Source organism: Brienomyrus brachyistius, chromosome 7, assembly GCF_023856365.1.
Source record: "Brienomyrus brachyistius isolate T26 chromosome 7, BBRACH_0.4, whole genome shotgun sequence".
Taxonomy (NCBI): domain Eukaryota; kingdom Metazoa; phylum Chordata; class Actinopteri; order Osteoglossiformes; family Mormyridae; genus Brienomyrus; species Brienomyrus brachyistius.
Genome location: NC_064539.1, coordinates 5,537,546 through 5,565,409, shown reverse-complemented (window position 1 = coordinate 5,565,409; position 27,864 = coordinate 5,537,546). Strand labels below are relative to the sequence as shown.

At 47.4% G+C, this 27,864-nt stretch overlaps 1 protein-coding gene across 2 annotated transcripts in view; it reads left to right on the top strand.

Annotated features, from left to right (window-relative positions):
• nup214 (nucleoporin 214) overlaps positions 1–27,498 on the top strand; it is a 45,895-nt gene extending 18,397 nt beyond the window's left edge. Inside the window, exons 24-36 of one of the 2 annotated variants that reach the window (XM_049019682.1) lie at positions 871–982; positions 6,351–6,426; positions 6,604–6,670; positions 6,966–7,086; positions 7,258–7,331; positions 7,431–9,107; positions 15,014–15,078; positions 15,627–15,798; positions 17,871–18,023; positions 20,975–21,146; positions 24,437–24,573; positions 25,331–25,361; positions 26,283–27,498. In XM_049019682.1, the coding sequence (XP_048875639.1) occupies positions 871–982; positions 6,351–6,426; positions 6,604–6,670; positions 6,966–7,086; positions 7,258–7,331; positions 7,431–9,107; positions 15,014–15,078; positions 15,627–15,798; positions 17,871–18,023; positions 20,975–21,146; positions 24,437–24,573; positions 25,331–25,361; positions 26,283–26,316 (2,891 nt within the window). In that variant the 3' untranslated portion in view covers positions 26,317–27,498. The remainder of the gene's footprint in view (positions 1–870; positions 983–6,350; positions 6,427–6,603; positions 6,671–6,965; positions 7,087–7,257; positions 7,332–7,430; positions 9,108–15,013; positions 15,079–15,626; positions 15,799–17,870; positions 18,024–20,974; positions 21,147–24,436; positions 24,574–25,330; positions 25,362–26,282) is intronic. The other variant, XM_049019683.1, reaches the window with a different exon arrangement.
• The last annotated feature ends 366 nt before the right edge of the window (positions 27,499–27,864 follow it).

The window sequence follows — 27,864 nt, the reverse complement described above, 5'->3', positions numbered from 1 at the left end:
GTCTACCCATCCATTTTCTTCACCTGCTTTTCCTGGACAGGCTCGTCGGGGTCCAGACCCTCTCCTAGCAATTGGTGCAAGGCAGGCAATCATGTGACAAGCACCAAATGTGTGAAAAAACATATATTAAAAAAACGAACATATTCGAGTTCGGAATAACAGAGCCGACTGACAGTCCTGGTTTTTTCAGCTGCTCTCTCTTCCCAAACTGCCGATTATGACTGACTAACTGACTGACGTTAGCAGCATTAGTTATAGTGAACTCGTAGCCAAAATTAGTATAATGTTTTCTGTGTTGAACATCTACTTGTGAATTTAGGTTCCACCCGTGTCAATTGCTGTATTAATTTGCTTCATTGTGCATTCCAAACGGAAAACGAAGTACCATGAACGGTATGTGTCGAATTCGTGTTCGTTGCAGCCCTAGCTGGGATTTGGATTTTGGCAGTGGTGTGTTCACTGTGCTGCCACCAGGGGGGGTTAGTGTCTCTCATTACTGTTTAACTTCATGCTGAAAACTTGCGTAATTTTTTTTGCCGGAGTCATGCGTATTCCTTATTTGATTCCCTTTGAGTTTTTGGCCGCACAATATATTACTACACAATAATCACATTGCAGTTGTCAGCACAGCAACACCGACTTATTTGACGTAGTGTTGGTAGTTGATAATTATGTATTTGGTTGTAGCTTATTTCTGGTAATTTCATATTGCAATATTACTGACGGATACTTCACATTGCAACGTGATATGACAATATTGTGCAGCCCTAGTTGTTGAGTGTTGTTTACATTTTGAGTATGATTTGTCATAATCTCAAAGCGTCCTCATGAAGGTGTTTTTGCCCCCCCCCTTCCCCCCAATTTCCCTAGGAACAGTTTCCACTTCGCTGACGGAGTCCAACTTGAAGACGGTGCCCCAGGTGGTGAATGTCCAGGAGCTGAAGGACAAAGGGCCGGCCGAGCCAGTGTCCACAGTCATCAGGTCAGTTAAGCTCGATTGTAACCATACTGCTCTTCCTTGATTGGGGGGGTGGTGGTTTGCCAGGGTGTTACCTTCTGCAGCCAGGGGTGCCCAAGACCGTTAGCAGTGCCTTTTAATTAGTGCCTGGTGTCGTGTGACTGCCTTCATGTCTTTACGAGCTGACGTCCAGCATGAATGTAGAGCTTGCCCTAACCCTTGGGAACAGAGTGGGACAGCCCTGCTGTACATCCTTTTTTTAGCTTGGCTGAAGCAGAGGAAACTTGCAAGGGGGGAAACTTGCTTGTCTCATGGGAGCTGAGCCTCTTTGTCCTGGCCTTTAACCACATTGATGTCTGCATCAGGTTTTGATGTACTGTGTTTTCTCGCCTTGTAATACTCGCACTGTCTTTTTTAAAAAGTGTGCTGTGTTGCATTTTGGGAGCTGGTGGAGACCCAGCACGAGGACAGTATGTCTCTTCCTTTCATGGTGAAAGAGGGGAATCCCTATCACGCTTCCAAAACAATAACCGTATCTCCATTTGATGAGAGGCAGCTGCTCGTTGCATTCATGAGGCCCCAATCAAGACATCTTGGACAATGTGGTTCTGTTAGATGGGCAGGAATGAGCACAAGAAGGCAAGGGGTTTGTTCAGTTTGGTTTTGCTGCTGTTTTGGGTCCCTGTTTTTAAGGTACTTGCCTTGCTTGATAAATGTTTCATCCAACCAAGCCTCACAGCCACTTAGCACAGCAATATGACAGCTAATGTAGCATAGTCTGTTTGGGGATCCATGCAGACCATGTGGAAATGATAGTAAGTGGCATGTATAGTGTTTTTTTGTCTCTTATTAGATTGTGTCCGTTTGCATGAGGGTACAGCTGAACATTTTTTGAACTAAGTTCTGTTTTGCTTATGCTCAGCTGGCTTGACCTTGCTGTATAGATTATCAATGCACTTGTATCCGTAGAGCCCATGTGACTCTGTGCTGTTGCATTTTGCGTGTTGGTGGTTCGTTTGGCGGGTTAATTTTTCTGAGCTCGCCCAAATGTGTTTATGGATTATGGAGAATGCTGGTAGTTTATATTTGAACAGTGTAAATGATGTCATCCGCGTGTTTGTATAGATGGCATATGCGTTTAAGGTGGCAAGTCTCTTGAGCGTGTTCTGCTTCAGCAGTTCGGCAGGCTTCCAGTTTATGCGAATCAGTGGTCGATGGCAAGGAAAACACCTATTTCACAGACACGTCTTAATCATTAACACCCCTCACGCAACTTTCTGTCACTTACATATTTGGCCTGCTTTCATTTTCATGGGTGGATGGTTACCTGAGCAACCAGTGACACTTCTAGAGATATTCGTGTCCTCCGGCTTCACAGAAGCACGTTGAGGTATAACACCTTTTTGTTCGCTGTAACCGGTTGGAGGAGCCCAACAATGGCAAATGGTTTCCTAGAAAAACAATGATTTATGGTTGCTGAAGGTGAAGACAATTGAAGGACGATCCTAGTTGATTGCAACCTAACTACACCAACTTGTTCGTGTTCTCCTGCCTGCACAATGTACTCTTCTTGTTGTGAAAAGGTGTGCAGTCTTGGCAATTTAGGAAGCTACCTGTGTAAATTCTTCAGAGCCGTTTCTCTTTATTTCACGGTGCAGAGGACTCCTCCAGATAGTGGTTCATTTTCTTGTTGGAAAAATCATGGTGTAGTAAAATGGTAAGTGATTCACAGAAGCCCTGAATAGTCTCTATGGACTTAAGGACCTATCAAAGCCTTCTGGAGGCGATCTAAGCACCCGTCCGGTGTGAGCGTATCAGCCACATTGCTGATAGTCTGAGAACTTTTCCTCTGTTTGGCTGTAGCTGCTGGCATCATTGTAAACTTGAATTAACATATTGATTGTTCCACTCGTGGGGGGTTGGGTGACTGCTGTATACCTAGATACCCTCAGGGTCATTTCCAGCACGCGGATGAGCTTCGGTGAACGTTGGATTTTTGGGAATGGAGAGAGAAGCCGACCGCAAATGCGCTGATTGCGTCGTTAGCGATGTGGCAAGCTGAACTGGTGCTACAACCTGACCGTCTCCATTTTCTGTTGTGCAAAACAAGGGTGTGTCTGTCTGTGTCTGTCTGTGTCTGTGTCTGTGTCTGTGTCTGTACCACAATTGCATCCAAAATTGCTATGTAGCAGTCGAAATACAATATGCAAAATGCAGTGCATTCGAATCCTCATTATGGATGAGACAATAGGCGAGCGATACCTGGATGACATACTGCATCCTGTGAAATTCCGATGTGTGCAAACGATGGACACTACCCTATCCCAGAAGGCCACTGTAATGGTGAAGAATGTTGCTCGCTCCAAAATTTTTGTCAGGATAGAGGGAGGAAATGCCATGTCTGTATAGATTAAAGTAGAAAACAATCCCACACAAGATCGATATAATTTTTAATAGTTTTTAACTTTCATAGAGGTCAAGGTAGTCAGATGGCAAGCTCAGTTTGTCCGAGTGCATGCATGCCGGTTCCATGCATACATATAGTATGTACTGGATTACCATCCAAATAGTATACTTCTAACCAAATTCAGTGCGTACTGTGCAGGTATGTGGTTTCAGGTGCGCCATGTGTGTGTGGGCTGTCATTTTTGTTTGACACACATGGCGTTTCGACTGGGCTCTATCCAATGTGCCATTTTTATCTGATCCCTGCTGGCCGCTTCTGATCATCGAGTGCCTCCACGCCTAGCTAATGGCAGTTGTCATGACTGTCACAGGATGCCTTTCACAGCAGAGTTTGGTTCCCGTGTCCTCTTTGGATGACAGTGGCCTTTGTGTTCATTTTAAACGTGCCACACCCACCCCCACAACCATGCTGACTGCAGCCTTAAACAATAAGTGCATGTGGGAGGGAGGTGAGACCTCCACTGTCACCCAGGCTGTGCGCTTAATGGCTTTAATTTAGCTGATAGCTGCTGAACTTGACAAACGGTTGAAAAGAAATGAAAGCTTTTGAGGCTTGTAAGCAAAAAGAAAAAAGACTCTGATACTGGATCTAGATTGACCTCTAAACGCATGTGCACTGTGCAAATGTACCGCCGTTAAAAGGAAGTCATTGTTAAATTTGATTAATGCGTCAACATGTTTGTCTAGTTACGGGCACGTGGCAGCCAGTCATCAAATAATCTTTCATGTGCTATGAAAATGAATGGAGATTTCCAGGTGTAATTTACTTGATGACATTTTCCAAAGGAAGTGAAACTTTATAAATCTTGCATGATTAACTATCGTGTGGAAAGAACAGTTCCTTTTTTTTTTTCTCAGCCCTGGTTTCCTGGGAAATGCTCTTCCTTTTCATTTGTGGTTTAACATCTGTGTTCTCCACCTGTGCTGTTGTAACTGTGGCAGATTGTCAAGGTCTTAGAGAGGCGAGCAGCCGGGTAGTTAGCTGGCTGGCTGTTGGAGACCCGGCCATAAGAAATGACTCCTCAGTGAGGTTTTGGACGGTTTTAAGGGCCAGAGACCCTGTGCGAGGACAGTAATCATGTCTTGGATTTGTTCAGGTCGACATTGAGGTTACTCTATAGGTGAGCACGGTTACGTCGTCCTGCTGTGGGCATCTGTGTGTTTGGCGTTAGCCTTATGGGAGCCCCAGAAGTGGCCAGGCGTGTGTTCGGGGCCCCAGACGCAAGGCGGCGGTGCCCGTCAAAGTATGTAATTATCACGTCTTCACTTGCATGGTCTCCAACACTCTCACATTGAGCTGGGCAAGTTATGCGGAATGAATATCTGGTTTTTGTGGGAGTGAAGGAGGGTGTGACTTCACCCCCAATCCCTTCACTAGCCTGGTCTTCCATATCCTGTCAGGCCATTGATCTCCGATACCAGCCTGGAATGAAATGGGCTACACCTCCAAGACTGCTGCAGCAGCCAGCTGGCAGGGGTGGCTTCCTGCTTCTGCATATATCGGGTATATTCCAATTCAGGGGCTGCAAGGCTACATTTGACGTCCGAATACGTCACAGCGACGAGACAAGACTGTCCCATTTCGAAGGCTTCTTCAAATGCAGTCGAGAAACTTGGCCGCCCGTTGGATCCTTTGCAGCCCAGCATATCCCAAGATTCATTGTACGGACCTTCGAAGGTTGCAGCTTACAAAGGTTTTGTAGACTGTGTCCTTCGAAGGAAGCAGCCCCTGAATCCAGACACAGCCATGGCAGAGCTTCCATCTTCATAATACCACCCCCATGCAGGTTCCAACAGTGCAATCAAGCTCGGGTTGGGCACTGTTTTTAAAATAACCCGGATGTCTGTTCTTCTCAAGCTCGTGGGTATGCCCTGATATTACGTGAGCTGAGAGTGATTTCCGGGGAGGGATGCTGCTGATTGTAAACCAGCAGCTGGAACCTGTGTTTGCTGCTCCGTCCTGCCCGCCAGCCTTGATCTAACCCCCCCGTCTGCCCTGCAATAAGGCGACTGCACACACTTCGGTTTCCGCCCTTCGCCCCACCCTGGTGAACATTGCCAGGCATCTGGCTCCTGTTGCCTGACATACCCTCCCTCAGATGAGGCTCCCCCAAGCCGCATGAAGGACACACTTGGAACTACTCGAATTTCGGTCTTCCGTTCTTTACTACAGGAAAATCGTGTCCAATTGGAACCCACACCGATGTCTGTGCCCCGCCCATTGAGGGAGCAGTTTTCATTCAGAAAGTGTTAAATAACCTTCATAGTGCTACCTTAAATGTAAGGACCATTTAAGTGGAAATATTTATAAGGGCCCCCCTAGGGCGGCTCAGCCCGTTAAGAGCTGTTAACAAGCACGGTCGTGGCCCTGTTTCATTTCAGCCGTCTGCACCCCCTGTGCTGGGGTAGGGGGCTGGTTTCATGCTGCTTAGGGGCCCAGGGTGTCTTAGAGGGACCTCTAGTGTCCATAAGGGGAAGCACAGCAGTAATGCATACTGCAGGTGATACCCAGAGCACTACACTCGATTACTGCAGTATTACCACATATAGTTTTCTGTGCCAAGGGGCCTTCTTTTTCCTGTGGTGTGTGTGTGTGTGTGTGTGTGTGTGTGTGTGTGTGTGTGTGTGTGTGTGTGTGTGTGTGTGTGTGTGTGTGTGTGATGTATATATTACAATGTGGGAACCAAATGTCCCCACAATGTGACTAACTTTTTTTTTTTTGACATTGCAGGGACCATCTTGTATTTTGTTTGATTACTTTGGGTAGGGGTTAAGGTTGTCATTGTTGAGATTTGGGTTTTGCCCATAGAAATGATTGGATGGATGGGTCCCCACAATGATATGAATACAAATGTGTATTTGTGTCTTGGGCGCCCCCTACAGTCATGCAACCTTAATGAAACTCTGTTGTGTCTCTCTCCATCAGCGCCTCCGTCCCGGCGTCCGCTGCCCAGGTGGTTCATCAGATGCTGGCAGCTACAGCCACGAATCAGGCCAAACGGGTACGAGCTGGTTTGCCCCGTCCTCCAGCTTCATCTCCTAACAGTGCCACACCCTCGTGTTCTCTGCCCCGTTCCTCATTCCAGTGTAATCTTCGCGGCCTTGTTGATCGTAGCCTACAACATGTTCTCATAAATGCAAATTACTCATCTTGCATATATCTTTCTGATTTTTCTTAGAACTCCGCCCCAGGTGTGAAAGCATCTGGCTCAACAGGGGACAGTTCTCAGCCCATCTTTGTCTTTGGTAAGTTTGGCTGGAATTGGAGCTCTGACAACAACATGGCTTATTAACTGAAAAACTAGTGGCAAGCCGCTGCATTATGAGATCATGATGACAGTGTTTGGATCTACTGGTGTGCAGTGGTCAGTTCTGCACATGGTTTTGAGCACTGCTTTGTAGAGCAGAAGTTTCCTGTTCACCTTTCCTTTCAGTAGCATTTGGCCACCATTAGCCACAATAAACACCTCCCTGTGCAAGTATGGCATGTATACCGTGGAGTCTCATTCACAGCCCCCCGCCTTTTCATCCCGTCTGTCAGGTGGGCCCCAAAAACTGGAAGCCCCTCCAGGATCTCCTGCCTCTATTTCCACCCCAGCTACCATCTCCGCCCTCAATCCCGCTGTCGAGCAGACGGGCAAGATCTTCACTTTCTCTGCCATGTAAGTACTGTTGGCCGTGCCCTCTGTGATGGTAGATGTCAGCATGTGGAGATTCTCTCCAGAAATGCATAGATTTTTTTTTTTTCCCATGTCGTGCGTTTTAGATTTGGAGGACAGTTTGATAGATGTTTCAAGGTAATTGTCTTTTTTGTGTATTTGTTTAATATACAGGCCTGCTGGTGGATTTAATTTCTCACCCTTAAGTACCACAACACTGACACCACATGGGACTGGAGTGGCTCTAGGTACAGTATGACTGTACTGATGTGAAAGCTACTCTGCGTTGGGTTAAGACCTTAAGGTTATAGAATGATGGATAAACGGGCTTGTTTTATTTTTGACAGGAAAGGATGTCAGTCCGTCAAACAAGTTCTCATTCACTTCTGGCAGTGTGAGTAAGTTGGTATTTGCTCCGGAGGCTCCCTTCAGTCTCGTCCCCAAGTCCACTTCCCCCGTTCCCACACCCACTGGTTCTCCCACCGTTTTGGCCAGTGGTTCCGGGGAGCCTGCTAAGGCAGCGTCCGCCTCGGCCACCTTGAAGACGGAGCCTCAGATGCCCAAGTCTGGCTCGGCTGGAGAGACTCTGGGCAGTTTCTCGGGGCTCCGGGTGGGGCAGGGGGACGATGAGCCCAGGGAAGCCCCCAAACCCGTCGCCCCCACGTCCTTCTCATTCGGTCCGAACGAAGGTGCCCCTGGGACGTCCGTATCTGACTTCGGCTTTGGAGGCAGCTTCCGATTGGGTAAACCGGCGGAACTAGCTGCTTCTGTGGAAGAACTTGCATCAGGGGACCCGCCTAAGACTGGCACGACCATATTTGAGGGCGCCACGGTAACTACGGCAACTCCTTCCGGGGGGGTTTTCAAACCTCCTGAACCAGGCCCCCCTGCTGCCGCCAAGTCCGCCTTCTCTGTGACGCAGCCTGAAGCACAGGCCCCTGCTTCCTCCCCCACCTCGTTCGCAGACCTCCTCGCGGCCCCTCTAGCGCCCCCTGCAGCCATGGATGCCCCTGGCACCAAACCCACTGTGGCCATTTCTGAGACCCCTGCAGTTGCGGACATCCCAAAACCCACAGGGACCACACTGGACAGCTCTGTCGCCACACCTTTTGGGGATGTCATCGCCACTCAGTCATCTTCCACCCAAGCTGTCGTCGCGGAAACCGCCATCCCTGCAGCTATGCCGGAAAAGCCCTTAACTCCCCCGTCTCCGGCTCCCTCACCTGTGCCCACAGCTGCCCAGAATCCCACGCCTCTTGTTGCACCCCCTCAGGCAACCCAGACCCCAGCAACCGAGACTGCCAAGGCCACAGAAAGTGCAGTCATCGCGACACCAGTCACGGCTCCCGCCCAGCAAGGGCTGCTTAGCCAGGCTCTTGTGTCTGAGAAACCGGGCTCCATCTTCGCCCAGCCAGTGGTCAGCACAAACTCCACCACCCCAGGCGTCGGTGCTGTAGCCCCTGTCGTTTCCACGGCGGCGCCGGTCACGACCCCGGTTCCGAGTCTGGGCTCCACCACGGCCGGTGCTCTCCCCACCACCGCCTCCGTGTTTGGGCAGCCGGCAAGCACGGTCACTACCACCACCACCACTACCACCACCACCACCTCCTCCAGCGGCTTCGGGTCTAGTGGATTCGGCGTCGGGACCTCTGGTTTTGGGAAGCCCGTGTTCGGGCAGGTGGCCGGGTTCGGTCAGCCTGCCGCCGGTTCTTCCGGTGGTTTCGGGTTCGGCCAGCCGGCCTTCGGGTCGAGTCCCGGCTTTGGGCAGGCAGCTGCTGCCGCTCCGGCCTCCAGCAGCGGTGGTGGTCTCTTTGGTTCACCCGCCTCCGGAGGTGCGAGCTCCTTCTCCTTTGGGCAGATAGGCGCCAGTAACAGCAGCACGGCTGCCGGCGCCAGCCTGTTCGGACATAGCGCCGCTCCCGCCTTTGGGCAGCAGAGCTCCGGGTTCGGCCAGGGATCCGTCTTCGGAAGCAGTGCCCCAACGACCACCTCCTCCACAGGGTTTGGCTTCGGACAGCCTTCCGGTAAGTGAGCACGCATGTCTGTCTTTGCCATGCTGGCTTCTGTCGCTGGTTTGGGAATCTGGAAAAATGTCTTCCTCAAAACAAGCTGTAGTTTTTTTTTTGTTTTTTTTTTTCCCCCCAATAAGGGAAAGTGCTTAATAATTTAATAATTTAGACTTTTTTGGGGGGATTTTCGGCAGTGCTTTTAGGAGTCCGTAATTGCATTGGTGATGGCATTGGTAGGAAATCCATCTGCAAGCTCTGCGGTGGAGCACTGTGAAATCGGGAAGTTCTCTTAGGAAGCCGGATTCAAATGCGTGTTCTGTGCCCCGCCGCTCGGAGATCCCCGGCGACTGCGTGGTGCCCCACGCGGGCCGCTCTGAATGCGGGGCAGCTTCACCGTGATGTGCCCCCTTTAGTCACCGTCGCACTTCTCTGAAGCACCGCAGACGGCTCTCTGCACGGTTACAACTCTGCAGTGGTCAGCTTTCATTCGGAAAGGGAGACTGGTGATTAGTGGCACAGCTGAACCCGGATCTGCCCCCCCCCCCTCCACGGCAGTCTCCTGTCTTCTGCCGCATGGCAGCCCGCTTTCTGCCCAGAACGCTTCAGCACGCTGGCTTGTGACTAATAAGGCATGTACTTCATTAGTGCTCACCTTTTTCCCGGGGGGGGAGAGCCACAACCGGTAGTGGTTTCTTTATTATATTTTTAAAAAAATGTAAACGCATTTAGAATATGGTTTTAAGTGTTTGTGGTTATGGTCTGTTGCCTGCTCTTAAAACGGCCTGCTGCATGTCGGGACGCTAGCGCTGAATTGTTTTTTTTCTAGTTCAACTGCCGAGGTTTACTGATATTAAGCAGCAGCGCACAACTGTAGGCTGATCAGATCCTTGTAATCAGTCATAAGTTTGTTCAGTTCAGTTTGTTCTTTATTGCCCAAAATTTCCAGCACATTTGGCATCGTTTCTGAGGGTGGGGGGGGTGCCCCTTTCACATAGTCTCCAGAGTGTATAGGGAGCTCAGGCTTCATCGAAACATCTCTATTAAGAAAGGCTTTTGCGGTGCCCATGTAACTGAATGATGGGGAATGCCCTCGTCAGCAGCACTGAGATTTGTCTGGGACTGTGACATCCCCATCTTTCAGACGTGTCTAGTTTTGTTCCTGTACTGTAAATAAATGATTGTTCTTGTATTGTTTTTGTGCTGATAACATTTGACGGATTGAAGCAACCTTGTGTCATAAGGGACTATTTGATTGATGATGTAATATCACTAAAGAGGCACTGTAGTCTTCATATATGAGAAGGATGGCCATGTAGAGCCATCTTTCAGGAGAATTCCAGGATTTGTCTAGCCTACATCCCATGCTGGAGTGTGTGAGAGCTCTGTCGCCCTTTCGGAGGTTGTGGGGTTGACCGTCAGTGGGGTCAGGGTGGCCGGAGAGAAGGGCGTGGCTCATTCCCTGCATTCCCCTCCCTGGAGACCGGCCAGCTGCCCGGCTGCCGGCAAAAGCAGCTGATCCGACGTGGAGATCATGTGAGAGGGCTGCAGCAAGGCAGTACAGTCCTGCGTGCCACAGCGCTAATGGCCAGTGTCCCGTTTCGGAGCTAATTCTAACACTGCCCACACAGCCTAATTTCTGGGTTTGGTAACCACCCTGACATGGGCAGGCCCTGGTCCACCTGTGCAGATAAATGTGCTGGCTCGTTCCTTCTCCCCTGATTCCCAACTTGGGGGAAAAAAACATCACACTAATGCCAAGTTTAATTCGATTTTGAAATGCCAGAGAACATTGCAAAGGTGGCTATAAAATAACAGCATAAAGGGGGGCACGTTAACTGTTTATCACTGCACTAAGTATCCATTTCATTTATATTTGATCATCTACGAAGAGCAGAGCCCTTCCCGGTGAAATTATCTGCAGTAACCCTAATCAGAAATTCATTTTTTTTTTCTTTTTGTCTAAACCACATTTTAAATGTTAATGACAATGGATAACAAACGTGTTCATAGCCCCCTTAGTGATTTATTTAAATACATTAATTGAAATAAATGTATAGCTTATTAATGGTATATGTTTAATACTGGAGACCCAGACTGAGTAATTATCACGACATTTTTCTGTAATACATGCACTTGTTTAATACTGAATTTAACAACAGTAGTCCTAAAGGTTGTTTAAATTAATAGACAAAGGAAAATGGGTGATAGTACTGTGATCTCTTTGCGTAAAAGTCCATATATCAAAACGATTGCTGTAGGATGCACAAAAAGCATTTGTTGCTGATGGATGGACACTGCGTGAATCATGTCGTGTTTCAGACTTGCTCGTAACCTAAGCAGGGTGAATTTTTCCCATAATTCGGCATCCGATTAATTTACGGTGTGATTTTCTTAAAGGACAGACAACAAAGTTTAAATTAAATGCTTTCAAAGTTTCTGCCACACTACCACAGTTAAACGCGATTGCTTTTTTTGTCGGTATTTTATTGTAAAAACACTCACAGTGCGGGAGCTTTATGGGTGTGGATCTCGGTTTATATGTGAGGTTAGGCCCCATCTTGATGGAAGAGGCTTCAGAGATCTCCCCTGGAAGGCCGGTGAAGTGCTCATCTGTCAGTGTTTGCTGTGGTATCACTCTGATGTCACGCTGATCATGGCAAATTAAGGTTGGGTGTCCTCTGGGAGGCAGTAGGCCAGTGGCAGACTTTTTGTCCAGAGTGTGGAGTCTTAATTTTAATGGAGGGTCTTTGGATCAAACTCTTATTTTGGCCTGGAGTACAAAGACTGCAGGCTACGAGAAAACAACATAATTCACTTTATACATCTTATCTGGTTGCAACCAACATTCTTGTTTTAGCATTAACATTGCATCTCTACTTTTTGTGTCTTATTTGTGTGATTTATTTCAGTTGCGTGATCTTTCTAATCACGCCGCAAATCAATATCTGTGCAGCGCACACACAGTTATGTTAAAATAAAACTTACCCTACATGCCAGCTGACTGACAGGGAGGAATTATAGAAAGAAAAGAACCAAATTAACCTGTCATTTGTTACACAAATTTACTTTAAACTCGCCCTCTGTGGTAGCTGTCCTTTGATCATTCCGGTAACTGGCTGCCGGATGACTTTTCCCACTTGGTCCACATGGACGAGTATGAAATCCTGAGTGACAGTCTGCCATTAAAAATGTGTGTTTTCCCCACTCGCTCTTTTTTTGAGTCTATAAAAATAGTGGTTTAGGTTAAAGTGAAGAGTTACTGTCTCGGCTGCTTGCGGTTAATGGACTGTCGGCACCGCGTGACGCCTCGCTAGGTGCCCCGGGACACACTCCGCCTGCCGCGTCTCGTATCAAACGAGTCATGAGCGCTGGGATGACATTCGCTGCACAGCTATGGCTGTGAGGTACAGAGCCTCTTATTGGTTGTCCGTCTCCCTCCAACTTAAATGCTAATCAGTTCAGGTCTGCCAGCTCCACTGCTTCATTCAGGAAGGAGCACTTCCCTCTTTTAGAGATTGCCTCTGGTGGGTAAAAGATCCCGCAGGATTGTGAGTGAGATGTAAATTAGCATCAGACAACTACAAGCTTCTCTTCCTGGGCGGCTTGTGTAATATTGCGTATGACCGTAAAATGTTTCAATTGTTTAGCGTTTATTATCTGAGGCTTAAGTGCACCATGTTTGTTTTTTTACTGGATAATAATCCACCCTCAGGGCCACGTAGGGTGTGTGTGAAACGGGCTCCTCGGGCACCACCAGGGGCTTGTATCAGGAAGCAGGGTGTCTTAGTTGGATAACTTGTCGGATTTAAGCTAGTCTGGGCTTAACGTAAGCGAACAAAGAGAAAAGTCCGTTTAAACTGCGGTGCTTTAAATCTGACTAGTCCGGCTAAGCAAAGAAGTCCTGCTTTGAGATACAGGCTCCTTTTTTGAAAACCTCTAGCTGGACCGAGGAGTCTTGAGGTTTCTACTCTGCCTTTTATAAGAACATATTTTTCATGGGGTCAGTTAGCACAGAGAAGGGCACCAAAACAATCAGTATGAATTACAAGCTGCAGTGTCTCACCCTCAGAAGTTGACTATAAGACTTTTTATTTGCAAATAAAAATTTGTAGGTGAAATGAGAGGTGGATATCATAATTGTTCATCATAATTGTTTGTGACAGTTCCAAGGGAGGGGCGGAGGCATGTGTGTATGTGTATAGGACAGGGGGTGGGAGGGTGTTAGTCTGTGTCCTCTAGGATCCTGATACCTTTAAGAGAGTTCTCAGTACGGCTGCTCAATTAATCATGAAAATAATCGCGATCGTGATTCACGCCTCTATACAATCTCCTTTCTAAATTTCAATGGTTCTTCTGCATTGTATTTCATCAGCTAGATCAAAACAATGGCTTCTGCTTTTCCCCAGAGTCTCAGGTGTTCCGTAATCCTGCAGTCTCTTTAAAAGACCCTTTCCCACCACACCGGGTACCTTACTTTTGGTGCTTCAACATCGCATCTCGTGCATGTGCAGTTCTTACTTCGCCTGTCAGCATGATTAAGATCGGACTTCTTAAGTTTAATTCTGCATACAGACATTATAATGCAGGGAGTTTGTTTCGCTAAAACATTTTTAGTCTGTCATAGGAAAAAAAACAGTATAATCCCGCTATAGTGGACTCGTTTATAACAGAATATCGTCTATAACGGACGAGGTCCGCTGGTCCCGACCGTCTTCCTTTAAGATCATGCAGAAAAGGCATCGGATATAGCGGACTTGCATGTAACGGAATTTTGCTTGTAACGGACAAACAATTTGGTCCCCAGGGCTGCTTTTAGCTGTAGTTCTGTTCGCCATAACAGACATGCAAGCTCCGCCTACAAGGCGCGTGGCGTGCCGGTGATATCCAGCACAGATATGTAGTCGGGATTATTAATAGTCACGCATCTGGTCAGGTAAAGTTGGATTACTACATGTACAATATAATAATGTATATCATAAGTGTGTCTGCTGGGGTTTGGCATGAGTAAAAGGGGTCCTGTAGTTGTGTTCTGGGCATACAGCAACTCTGGGTATAACGGACTGTTTTGCCAGGTCCCTTGAAGTCTGTTATAACTGGATTTAACTGTACCAGGTTTCGCAATTTTAATTTTCTTTTCGAAATTATGCAGTATATATTTAAAAATCAGGTTAACGGTTAACTCTGCTGCTTTTGCATGAGTTAGGATCACTTGGGTCTTCGCATCCATTATTATTATTATTATTGTTATTATTATTATAATTATATATTTTTTTTTATCTCATTGTTTTCAGAGTTCACAAATGTTTTCAACACTGTGGTTGTATTACATTGTAGAGGCAGACTATTTGCATGACTTCGACAAAGCGTTCCCACCCCAAAAAACTGAAGTATCAAAGTACCCCACTGGCACTTTTGGTCCTGGCACCTTTGGTCACCCTAATTGAATTGGGCGTTTCCTTTTTGGTGGAAGTTGATATGCCGGTCCTAGATCAGTCATATGTTTGGCACAGTCATGTTTTGTTTCCTTTTACAGTTTAATGAGTGCAGGTTAAGAAATGAAATCATTACACAGAATCGTGATCTCAATTCTAAACAAAAGAATTGCGATTCAGTTTTTTTTTTTTGCAGCTCTAGTCCTCAGAACATCGATCTCTCTTCAGCTTCTCTACAGTCATTTATTTACAGCGTAGTCGTCATTTCAGGGCACTGGTTGCAGTATCTGTGACGAGCAGCTTGGGGGGAGGGGGGGGGGGAGGGGTCCTGCTTCTTTGATTCTACGGTATCGCTTTCAGGTGGTTACCCATGGAAGGGGGGGGGGCAGCATGTCATCAGCTCTTAATTCATTTAACCGTTAAAGAAACTTGCCCTTTTGATTAGGTCTGTGTTGTGATCCTTGGCTATATTTGGTTTTGCCCCCACAGCATTTGGCAGCACCTCCGCGCCTTTGTTTGGCCAGCAAACCAGCGGCGCCAGTGTCTTCGGACAGGTGAGGCGCCCCCCCCCCACCCCCCCCCCCCAGCTGTCCGCTTGCCGGACAGGCCGGCACCCCACACCATTACGGAGTCCTTCGGAAGACACAAAATTTAAATCTCCCCCACCTTCCCCCAACGACAATCTGTTCAAAGCACTCTGTCCTGCATCCGGGACGTAGTGCTGATCTCTGTCCCAGCACATTAAGTCTGGTGAGAAGGTGAAGCTGTCACAGATTCACAGGCAGTCTTTCTTGTGACTGTCCTTGCGCCCTGCGCTGTGTGCAGACTGCGTCTTTGTGATCTCTTGTTGATGCTGGTCTTGGCACCAGCCGACTGGTTTGGCAGCTCTGTATAGCATTAGAGACTTCAAGATGTGACCTTTATTTTCTTTTCCCTTTTAGCACCTCATTGGTTTATTGCTTTTTCGATTATTGGATGTGTCTGGTGCAGTTTGGTCCCTTCAGCTTCAGTTCAGGCTTTTATTTTGAAGTAGGACCCCTCTGCCCACTGTCACATGTATTTCGTTCTTTTTTTCCTCTTTCTCCCTGTCTGTGCGTGTCAGTCGGCCCCATCCGGAGGTGGCCTTTTTGGGCCTGGGGCCAGCAGTGCCGCCGGGACGACTGCGGGGTCCGGCGGCTTCTTCAGTGGCCTCGGGGGGAAGCCGAGCGAGGACGCAGCCAACAAAAACCCATTCGGGTCGACCTCCACAGATTTCGGCCGATCGAATCAAGCAGGTAAGAATGGGGCATTTAGAAAGTAATTAATGTATGAGTCATACCTCCTCATGAAGAGACCTTCACAGGTACGGTCAGGTCCCCATTAAATACTCCTTTTAAAATCCTCCATGGACAGTTTTGGGGAGGATAAAAAATGCTGCAGCCAGACAAATACCTTGATCTTTGTGTTGATGCTGGAGGCAGAATTAAGACCTAAACATCAAGCACAAGTCATCCCCCCCCCCCAACACATGCACAGTCACGCATGCACTCGTGGGCTTTGCATTTTTAATGCTCCGCATCTGGCAGTTGCACAAGCAAAAGCGTTTGTTTGACATCCAGTCTGGTTCACAAGTTCACTCGGTCTTCTCCCTTCTGTCCCTGCAAAATGTCATTTTGGATGCTGGTAGGACAGATGCGCAGCGCACGGTAAACCAGCAGCGCTGCTGGTTAGCATGTCGCAGACGCGCATAGGCAGCGCATTTCTTCTTCATGGTCTTCTGATCTTCACACAGAAATGAAATGACGGGGAATAGTGTTCTTTATGGCAGTAAATGTGTGTCTCGCGCAAACATCTCTAAAATCATGGGTTCCTTAGAGGACCATAACACAGGTCTGAGAGGCTCTGAACAGAAATGTCGGGTTCTGTGCTTGGCGCCGCCCCCCTACCTCCTCGCCGTCCCCCCACGTCACCGCGGTGTCAGTCAACAGTTTCCGTCTTCCTGGTTGTGTGGTGAGAAGCCCGTTATCTGATACCCGTAACCAAGGCGATCATACGCGTACCACTGGCCGGCTCTTTCCCCCATCCTGTAGTAGATTTCTATTTGCCCCAGCCCCGCATGTAAATCAGCCCCCTCGTGTTGATAGTCACGCTGTTTTACTTAATGCTTCCGGTTTCACTGTGCATTAACAATTTAATAGGTTTCTGCATAGGGGTTATTGTGTTGGGGACCTTCTTCAGCATGCATTTAGCCCAAGTTTGGACAAGACGATCACATCTGTCCCAGGTCTGCTCAGTCTTCCTTAATTCTCATGTATTACCCAGGTCATTGTCCGGCTTTGCTGTTTATATCGATAGCTGGGTTTGTTCCCCGCTCCACGTTCACGATTCCCATGAGGGTCACGCCCGTGAAATGAGTGCGGCTGTCTGGTTTGTCCCTGATGCTTAAATTTCCCCAGCAAGGTTGTTCTGACAGTTCTTTCTGGAAGCCAATGTTTGATATACAGTTTAATTTTTCTTCGGTCTCCTGTGCCAGTGTTCCTGTTCCCCATAGTGTCGTCGGGCAGATGTCTGTCAGTCCGGCACATTAGCTGCTCCTCCTTAGCAGCTGGGGGTTTTTTTTAACCGCTTTTATCAAATTATAATCCTTAAGAAGTCTAGTCCGAACTGGTTCGGCTGCACGTAGCAGTTCCATTGGTTTAAGGATGGGTCCCGAGCTCTATTGGATTTAAAATAGTTACAACAGTTCATTCTGCAGCGCCTGTTGTAAATAATGCAGCAGCCCTGCTAGCAGTGTGATCAGTCAGTGACTGATTCGGTTTGTGTGAATCCATGCACTATACAAGGGCTTTTTTTAAAAAGGGGGCTGTAATTACGCATTCACTGGAGCAGACTCTTGTAGCCTGTGCTGCTGTGTAAATGGCACCGGTGCATTCTGGGAGAGGCTACAATGCTTAGGGTTGGAGCTGGGATGCCGGATCATACTTGTGGTCTTGGTAAGACTGGTTTTGCTAACTTGCCTTCCTAGAACAAACTTGGCACAATGAATGATGGGACTGCTCTCATTTGGCGAGAATGCAACTGATGTATCCTTAATATTTGGGACGGGGCAAGAACGTCATCCAGGCATTTTCACCGTCATCTTCTGTTCTCTTCTGAGCACTGAAATTGGTCTCCGGCAATGGAAGGTGATGTAAAATGGGTACATGAGAACACAAGTACGCATATTGAGAAACACCCCTGGTCTCAGGGAGATATAAGGGCCCCCCTCCTCATTTGCGTATTTAAATGAAGCTGAGTGAGATGCCCCCTCCTGCCTTGGGATCATGGGGTCTAGTGGCTGAAAGGCACCTCCTTTCTTCCTCCTCAGGGTCCAGTAGCCTGTTTGGGAACAGCGGGGCCAAGACCTTCGGCTTTGGCGCGGCGTCCTTCGGCGAGCAGAAGCCCAGCGGCTCGTTCAGCACAGGCAGTGGCAGCGTGGCGTCCCAGGGCTTTGGCTCCTTCAGCACCCCCAGCAAGTCGGGTACCCAGCCGGGCGTAGGGTGGAGAGCAGGACTGGGCAATGGGGCCTTCTCACCGGCGGGCGCAGCGTGCCAATGCCATGGGGTTCCCAAGCACTCGCTACCTCTCTAGGTGTCACTGCTGATGCATCAGTAGCCTCCTGCAAGCATAGAAAAGCCGTCATATCGTACTAAGTCAGGAGAAATGGCTGTTTCTGCAAATATGGTTACAGGCCTGTCTCCATCCTGAGTTAAGATGCCTTTTGGAGTTCCTCAGAGAGGCTGGGTTTCTGATCTGCGTGTTGGTTTAATAGTTCGGACATGCCAGGCTGCCTTCAAAGGAGAGTGATAGTGTAGCATCACATGACCTGCCCACCTGACCTAAAAATTGTTGAATTGGTTCTAGAGTTTGAATAGGGCGTGTCGGAAAAGCGGCCAATGAGAGCTCAGCATATATGTAGGACCTCCTTCAGGACAGCTGGACAAGCATCCCAGGAGGCCACCTCATGAAACTGGTGTAGAGGACACAGTAGGAGGGTCAATCAGTCCCTGGAGCAATTGGGGTTAAGGGCCACACTCAAGGGCCCAATAGTGGGATAACTCTGCTGACCCAGGGAGTTGAACGGGATCTGAGTCCCCACCCCAAACAATTGTTTTTTTTATACTTATTTTGGTCATGCATAATTGGGTCATTTTTTTTGTTTTTGTAGTGTTTATAATCATTTTATAGTCTTTATAATTACTCTAAAATGTAGAGAATTGTACAAAAAAACCTTCCTTTGGGTAGGTGTGTCCAAACTTTTATTGGATGCCGTATATCCTGCAAAATCAAATAATATATTCTGCATCAGATAAGACAGATCATGTCTCTGCTCCAACAGAGAAATTTACTCTCTCTCGTTTTTTTACAAGGTTATGTCTGATGTATTTTATTGGCGATGTTTGGCTTAAGGGGCCGCGTGGTGATTGGGGCACAGCCTTTGTGAATTTTCTCTGGTTACACCAAAAACATTCTCTCAGATATTGGTGCCTCTATAATCGACCGCTTAGTGTGTTATGACCACTTCTGGGCAACTAAAGTTCTGTATCCATCAAAAGCATTTAATTGTTGCCTGTGACCTTTATGACTTTTCTTCTGTGTGTTCGTGCCGCTTGCCTGAGCCAGAGTGACTCTCTTCATTTGCCTTAAATACTTTGCTCAGTCCCCTTTGTTGTCTGCTCAGTTACTGGGAGGTTCGAAGTACAACCACTAGTAGGAGTTATTAATGGTGACTGTCCAGAAATTAAACGTGTGTCTGGTTTAGAATTTAAAGCACTCAAGATTCTTTCGAATTTGCCACTAGCAGCAGCTTTACCTAATGTTCTCAAAAAGCATGTTTTCACTTGGTAATGCATTTATTCTTGCTCACCGTGGGGATGAGTTATTGCAAAGCTGGAGATGTGAGTTTGGAAGGAATTCCATTTGTGTGACGTGGTACATCGCAGCTCATGATATACAGTAAAGAGTCCTTTGCTGACAGTGCTGCTCAGACTGTGCGTGCATCATATAGCAGGGTGTCTGTCTTGGTTTCTGAGGAAATGCCTGTGTGTGAAGAGTGGCCTTTCTGAACATAGGCGTTGGTGGTCTGCGGTGGAAAATGCGTCACGCGGGCCTGTAGCTCAGCTCCGCGTACATGCTACCACCACACTGCAAAGCCATGCACAGCACCAAGCGTGCCTTTCTTTGCGACTCCCTAGCGGTCCGTCTGGGCCGGACATACCGTCCCCGCAGGCTAGAAATGACAGCATTACACTCTTGCTCGACACACTTTCAATGTTTCAGTGAATGAGGCATGATCACGTCCCGCTATTTTTTTTTTTCGTAACGTGACTCTTGCTAAGCGTGGGATTTGTCGGGCTTAGAAAAGATCGATCGTAATTATGCAAATAGCATCACGTGCGTGTCCATGCAGTGCCGCTCACATGTAGAGTTTTTTTTTTTTTTTTAACAAGCACTCCTCTGCTCTGTTTATAAAGCACCCCCCCCCCGACATGGCCCCAGTCCAAGCATTGCAGTCCAATTACATTAACCTAATCAATTATTCACCGCGGTAGAGACACTGGGCCTGGCTGAAATTTCAGAGCCCATTCTTCTTGCCATGGTTCCCCACTTGACAAGGGGTTGCCTTGCCTTGCCTGCAGTTGGATGGAAGCCCCTGGGTCCTAAAGCCCCACCCACTATGATGGAAGTATGTGCTAACCATTTTATTTCCTGTTATGGTTTTAATAGTCTTCTGGAATCACCTTTGTTTTCTAAGCTCACATGTTTCAAATACTTTATAATGAGCATTAATATGATTTTTTTTCTTGCAGTTATACATCTTTTAATGCAGCTGTACCTTTTAAGACGTTTAAGGGACCACGCAGTACATCTTATGGATTTTATCACAAGTTTAATTTTATCAAAGGAAATACCTAGCCAGTTGGGCGAGTTGCAGTCGCGCCAGTAATACATCCTGCATTTTATGGTGTATATAGCTTTTGCGGTGGTCGATTGCTTCAATAAATTTTCAGTTTTTTCCACCGTGCCCTTCGTAATCTTGCCGAAATGTTTGCGCGTGTCATAAAACTTAGTTTAAATCTGTTCCGGGAGGTTAAAGACCCTTCATTTTTGTATATTGGTGTATAATTCAGTGCTTCCACATATTTAAGTCTGATCCCCTTTTATTTGTGTTTTGCTGCTTAGTGGTTGTATTTTGGTGCAAGTGTGATTGTGTGTCAACCCCTGCCAGCTGCATCTGGTTCCCAAAATGCTTTCTTCTTGGTATCAAAGGTGTATTATCTTAACTGGAAACAGCCCAAGTGAAATGAGCGCATGTTTTACAGGCTGCTGAGCACATAGCAGGACTGTGCACACGCGTGCTCATGTGCAGCTCTGTGGTAGGCCGCTGCCCATTCCGAGGGCTGACCTTCCCGCCCTTCTCTTCCCTGTCAGGTGGTTTCTGCAACGCCCCAGTTTTTGGCAGCCCGCCTGCCTTCGGGGGCTCGCCGGCGTTCGGGACAGCCTCGGCTTTTGGCTCGTCTCCGTCCTTCAGCAACCCCATGGGATCCACTGGAGGCAAGGTCTTTGGAGAGGGCACAGCGGCTGCCAACGTTGGAGGATTTGGGTAAGACGCAGAATGTCGGGGGAAGTATGGTGAGATGTCCCAGAAAATGGTCCGGGAGTCCTTGGCATGTATCGCAAGTCTGGGGCGTCGACCGACTTATTTAGTGTATTTGAAAGGGGAATTTTCCAGTGAAGTAACCTTGCAGCCCCAGCTCACCCGCAGCCTTCCACGTTCAGCTTTTTGCACACGTGTAGCCGGACTGCTGCCTTGACCTTCATTCACTCGCACAATGGCAGGCTGTGAAGGTCAGCCTTCAGGAGTGGATGTGGTGACTTTGAATGCCTCTGACAGAGCATCACCACGCTCGCTGCCCCCAGTCAGCACCTGCTTTGTATTGTAAATAGTTCTGAAGTCCTCTGAGAGAATGACTCTATGCTGGATTGTACGATGCGGTTGTTTACTGTGCCCAGTTATAGTCGTCACACGTAGGCTGGTTCTCAAAAGCTGCTGGATCTCCTTTAGCGTAGCGGCAGCGTGGATACACCTGGGAGGGGGATGTTCAGTGAGGATGATGATGGGAAACCTTCCCCGAAGAGCAAAGCTATAACTTTCTGTCCAGGTCCTGCCGAGAGGTTCTGTAGCTATTTGACTTTGCAATTTCAGATTTTGTTTTTGTTTTGCATGCATAACAATTTTTCCTCTGAACCTTTTTCTTTGTTTAAAACAATATGACTAGAAGCTATAGCGAATAGAGTAATTTACTTTGCATGTCCTCAAGCAGTGTGACCCACAGGGTAATATTTTGTTAAATATAAATTGAAAAACACTGGTGTAACTCTGATTGTAATTTAAAAAGAGAAAGGTTTGCCTCAGGTTCAGTTTTACGTGGTCACACCTTAAAGGCTATAAGTATTGCTAATTAGTCAAGTAAAATATTAATGAACCTCAAATTTACACCCGGTTCTCATTTATTTTTGGTCCAAAAATAGTTAATGGCCATTTGTATTTGGGTGCCTTTTTGGCACCATTAAAATTAGCAATCTGCTGGGTAATAAGCCATGAGGAAACAGCTCGACTCTAGCCAGTCTGTTGGAGTCTCGCGAATCGTTCTGTGTCGTTTTGTTTAATGCCTCCGGGTTTTAGTCGCTCCCTCCTGAGCTCATAGGGCTGGATGTTTCTTTGGGCATTCTCTCTCTCTCTCTTTCTCTCTCTCTTTCTCTCTCTCTCTCTCTCTCTCTCTCTCTCTCTCTCTCTCTCTCTCTCTCTCTCTCTCTCTCTCTCTCTCTCTCTCTCTCTCTCTCTCTCTCTCTCTCTCTCTCTCTCTGTGGACCTCTAGTGCCCCATTTGCTCATGCTGTGCACATTTCTTTCGCCCGTCCTGTCGCGCCATGACACCTGGGCTGATGCCACCACTCTGTGCTGCGGCAGTCAGGGATGCTGCCGCGGCGGGTCACGCCTGTGTGATTTTTTTTTCCCCCCCTCCCTCCGCCCTCCCCCAAGCAGATCTGTAAGACCTGCACTCCTGTGGCACATTAGTCCTCAGGAAGGGATTAGGAAGAAGAACCTGCAGCCCTCCGCCGTCCCCCCATCTTGGCTGACCAACACATTTGTGTCGTGTTTCTTTTGCATAAGCATAGACCGTGTCAGTGGGGGGAATTTTCCTCCAATAAACAGATTCCGTTTTGATGTTTCCATCCCACGGGGGGGGTGACTGGCAGGCAGGCAGGCCATGCACTCTTTCCATCTCTTTGTTTTTTTAACCTGCTCTGCCTTCGCTCCTGAGAACATTCCGGAGGCTCGTCTTGGGAGCCACGTTCCCGGCTATTCGAGCTCATCAGCATGAAAAGATGGAATCCTTTGTAATGGACTGGTGTCACTTTAGGACTGACTTCTTGGGGAAATAAGTCTGGGAACCCCCTCCCCAAGAGAGAGAAATGTATATAAATAGGTATATACATGAGGGGGAGGGCCTAATTGGTATCAAGGGAAAGGTGGTCTTGGTCTTGTGTCAGTTGTAGTATCTAATGTGGGATGGTTCAGTGTTTGGAAATGGACGGGAAATGTTACTTTATTACTCTTTTTGGTGTAATAAAAGCTTTAGAAGTAGGACTGTGTGCATTTGTACCCTTGATGTGGTTGCTGTAATTATGCCGATGTGCTTCAGCAAGCATCCAGCCTTGAATGTGATGTTTCGAGCTATACATGTCGTAATTTTTCTATAAAAAGCCTCTTCTGTGCAAATACCTGCTGTGTTCCGGAAATGTAATGGTTGTGATGTGGCTCCCAGTACACTAAAACGATGTATATGATCTCTGAGTGTGCCATTATGATGTCGTTTAAAAATACTTGCAACCATTTCCCTGTTGAAATAATGTAATGATTGTGATTTGCTGTTTTTGTGTGCCATTCTTCAGAGGTTGTGTTTTTGTGTTAGTTGCAGCAGCAGAAATAATTGCGCTATTCAGGGATGCAAATGTGGGAATGTTTTATGCACTTTAATACAGGAGGAGGGCAAACTAGCAAATACTTTACAGTGTTGACTAATATCGAGGGCCTTGCTTTGCCGTCCAAACAGCTTCAGTCCCCTTGGAATGCAGTCATACGGTTCTGTCCTGACCTGTGTGTAGTAGGGTAGTACGCAATTTTTTAAGAAGAAAAGGCCGCCTGATAGAAGGATGAAGATGAAAGTCTGCTTTGAGCTATGTGCTGTAGGACTTCCTGTAAAAGTTCAGCGATGCTTAGCTTGGGAGGTTGGCGAGGTCACGGAAGGCTTTTGATTGGTGATCATGAAACAGCTCATTAATATAGCAGCATATGTAGGGGCATTATGGGTAACAATCTGCTTCTGGAGATGACTCCTTATTCCTCCACCGTTAATTCACCATGCAGACTAATCATGGAACCTAATAACCTGGGGTCTCACAGTGCAGTTAACAGCTGGCTTTTTCCAAATGTTCATACTATGTGTAGGAAATAAGGTAAACGATCACTCCTCACACCATATTACTCTTCAGCATTGCCTAGCAGTCCAGCTTTTGTGCTGCCTTCACTAGGTTATATGTCTTTGAAAGCCGCTCGTATTCAAGGCCATCAAACAACCAACAACCATTAGCCTCACCATTTTTTTTGCAGTTTATGAAACTGTGTATAGTTGTTACATAGCTTTTGTTGACGCTGGGTCACATAGGCACTGGCTCAGTTCTGTGGATTTCCGGCTAATGTGGAAGCGTACTTGCGTTTGCTGCCTATAGCCACCTAACTGCCCTTTATGTCACGTTTATTTTGCATAAGCGTAGTGTGTGATGGTGGGAGGGGGTTCCTGACTGCCTTTTGTTCTGTAATACCTCACAGCTTCGCCTCTGCCTCGACCGCCCCCACCTTCGGCAGTCTGGCCACTCAGACCACCCCATCCTTTGGGAACATAGCCACCCAGGGTTCCGGTTTCGGGGGTCAGACCGGCGGCTTCTCCGGCTTCGGTTCCCCGGGAGGTGAGTGCCAGCTACCCACCGTCCTTTGCTGTAGCAGATAATGAATGGAAGTGCCTAGAGGCAGCGTAGAAGAATGGCATGCAGAATTCAGAAGGGCTGTCTCTCTGCGTCTAAGAGAGATGGAGTTCTTCCTAATGACGTGCCTGTTCATACCAGTTGGTCCACCGGCCCTTTGAAAATGTTACAGTAGAAGACGTCAAGTAGTGTGAGGTTCTAGGAAGGTCATCTTTCATTAATGGGGTGTTGGTTGAAAACGACATTTCTTTTACAACCTCACTGCACAAAATATTAGTCCAGGCACTACAAACCTGCCTTGTGATTTGCGTACTCGTGTTTTTACCGAGAGCCCAGGTAGGTATGTAGGAGGTCCGGTCTTGGCACCGGGGCTTGCCACACGACACGCCCATCAGCTCCACCCCTTTAATGACTGAGCATTGTGCAGCAGTTGCCGTGGAGATGGCAGCATCCCACCAGCCAGCTCCTTATTGAGGTGGTCTGGTACCGTCGGCGAGTCTTGGACTCCCACAGTAACACTTAGTGTCCCATTTTCTCAGGAAATGGGGAAAACCTCAGCCTCATTTGCTGTTCTCCTTTAATTTTTGTTTCGGTACTGAAGTCAGTCTGAAGAAAAGAACAAATAAGAGCCACCTGCAGACCAATTAATGGTTAATGGTCCACAGTGGCTAATTGAGAGCACTGTGTACTGCCAAGCAGTAACCGTGTTTACTAATTTTATTCCTGTCCTGTAATCTTTCAGCGTTCGCTGGCAACTTCGGATCCACCAATCAGTAAGTAGTGAGATTTCGTGTGAGGATCGTCTGACCTTGCGAGAGTGTGTGGTATGTGGTGGTGGGGGGTGGTGGTGGTGGGGGGGGGGGAGCTCTGTTCTCCTGCTATCGCTGCAGCTCTCATTCTGTTGCACCGATCGCTCGTCTCCTGTGAGCGAACCCGTTTCTTGTCCTTAGCGCGTCTGTCTGCTTCTCCCCGCATTCCCGCAAAATTTAGACGGCTCCTGCAAAGCCTAGACTGACTAAACCTCGCACTGTTGTCAAGTTATTCTCTGCCGAGCTCCACAAGAAGTCTGGGTGTCATGGAGACATGCACAAATGTGTGGTGTGCTGTATATCATACATAATTTACTATAGGCTGAAAGTCAGTGTAATAAAATGGATATGATGTAGGATATCGTGTAAATGTATAGTTTTTATGTAATAAATGACACTTGAGGTTTTAAAACCAAAGCCCTGACAAGATGGTTCTGTACAAAGTGCTTCTAAACCTGGAAAGTAGGGATTTCATGTCCTCAAAGCCTCCCGTACTTGCTTATGACAACCTGCAATCACAGATAATGTTAATTTGACGTCATCTAGGCCAGACTTATCTAGAAACAATGCATGGACAGGATGTTCTGAAGACCCCTCAGGTGGAATCCATCTGTTCTGATTTGGGTTCAGATGCTGCAGCTCATCCTTTCTTCCTCCGCCGCTTCAGGTGCTTTGCTTGTACCCTCTTTTCTGGCATTTTCTGGTGCTCTCCTCGCTCTGCCTTGCTGCCCACCTCCCTGAGTTTTGCTTTTGATCCCTATTGTCCCCCATTTTGGCTCTTAAACGTCTCTGTTGCGTTGCTCTAGGTCGCAGGTCAGTTCTGTTTTCTGAAATGCATCTGAAATGGTTCCTTCAGCAAACCTATGCATCTGTTATTCCTTCCAGAAATAATCAAACATTCGGTGGTTGGAGGAGCTAGTTGGAGACCCCGCAGACAGCCTGCCCCCCCTGAGATATGGCCTGCATCTCCTCTGCAATCAAGCCCACTAGCATGGAGCCTGTGGCTGGGAGCTGAGGGGAAATTGGGGGGGGGGGGGGGACCGGGGGCGGCGCGCCTGTCCTGCTAAAACCCCACAAAAGGGCTGCTTTTAAATAAAATATTTCTTTGCTGCAATTTTGTATTTCCATGCTAGTGATGGGTATCCAGGGAGCGGCGCTGCATGCATTACTGAGGGCAAAATGCGCACAGAAGCCGCATCAGGGGGACTTGATGCAGGCAGTCGTACATTTTATTACTATTTGTAGGCACTTCGTTAAATTGGCTTCAAGGCTCTTTGCTTTGCCCAGAGCTAATCTCTGTTCACCGCGCAAAACCTGCAGTTACAGCCATGAATGTGTGTTTCTTTTTTAACTCCGTGATTCTTGTTGAGTCCGTGCAGTGCTAACATAGCTCAGCGGTGGAGGTGCGAGATTAAATCAGGCTGGCTGGGTGTGTGTTATGTTCTTTGCGAAGTAGAGGTCTTCATGTTTAGCTTCAGCAGTTCTCTCGGACCCCGTGGAGAATTGCGGCCTCTGCATAAAATATCGCATGTGTGGCAGGGGTGTTCATTACGTCCTGACTTCTGTAGGTCTGCATTGCTGATATTATGTGTGTTTCTTTATTGGTCTGCTGATGTATGTATTTTTTTTTCTCTTCAGAGTGAGGGGAAGAGAGTAAGTGGAAAGTCTTAGTTTTGACTTTTTCACGTCCCAAAAATAAATGGCAAACTTAATCAGCCTGCTCCCTTCACTGATCGATAAAACAGCTTGGTTTGTAGCTCTGAGTGTCTGAGCTTGGCGAGTTGGAGAGAGCAGTGAGCGCGTGCAGAAAGCTCTGCTCTGCCTGACCCCCAGAAGAAACAGACTTTCAGCAGGACCATCCGTCTGAGTTATTGGTCCACCCTTACCAGCTTGTTGGCACCATGTTGAGAGACTGTTCACCGGGTTCAGGATGATTGAAAAAAATGCAATAAAAGCCTCATACTGAGGTTTTTCTAACTCATTCGATGGCGTCTCCTGAGCCTGAATGGGGCAACTTTCCCCAGAGGAGAAACGGTACAATGTCCTCCAGAGGCTGGACGTTTTATACTGGAAAATGGTAAATAAACTTGTAAGATTTTCAGGCTGTTTGTCTTATTTGTGCAAAGACCTGCGAAGTGCGTCAACTGCTTCTTCATGTCCATAATTGCCTGTTTAGCTTATTTTGCCTTAGGATGTATGTGCTGTGCTGGTCTGTTTTAACATTTTTTTTCCTCTTTTAAATGACATTGCGAGTTTGGAAAATATGGGAACTTTAGAAGAATTTTGAACACTTTCACAAATGTGTCAAATTTTACGATGTCCACAAGTTGTCCAACATTGACACCAACAGAGACAGAAGAGGAACCTTTCTGATGGTGTGTGACATGGGAAAGAATGTTCTGACGGGTCCTTGTGTAAACATTTGTCATATCCTGCCCCTTTTCTATAAATGTGCTTGAAAGTCATT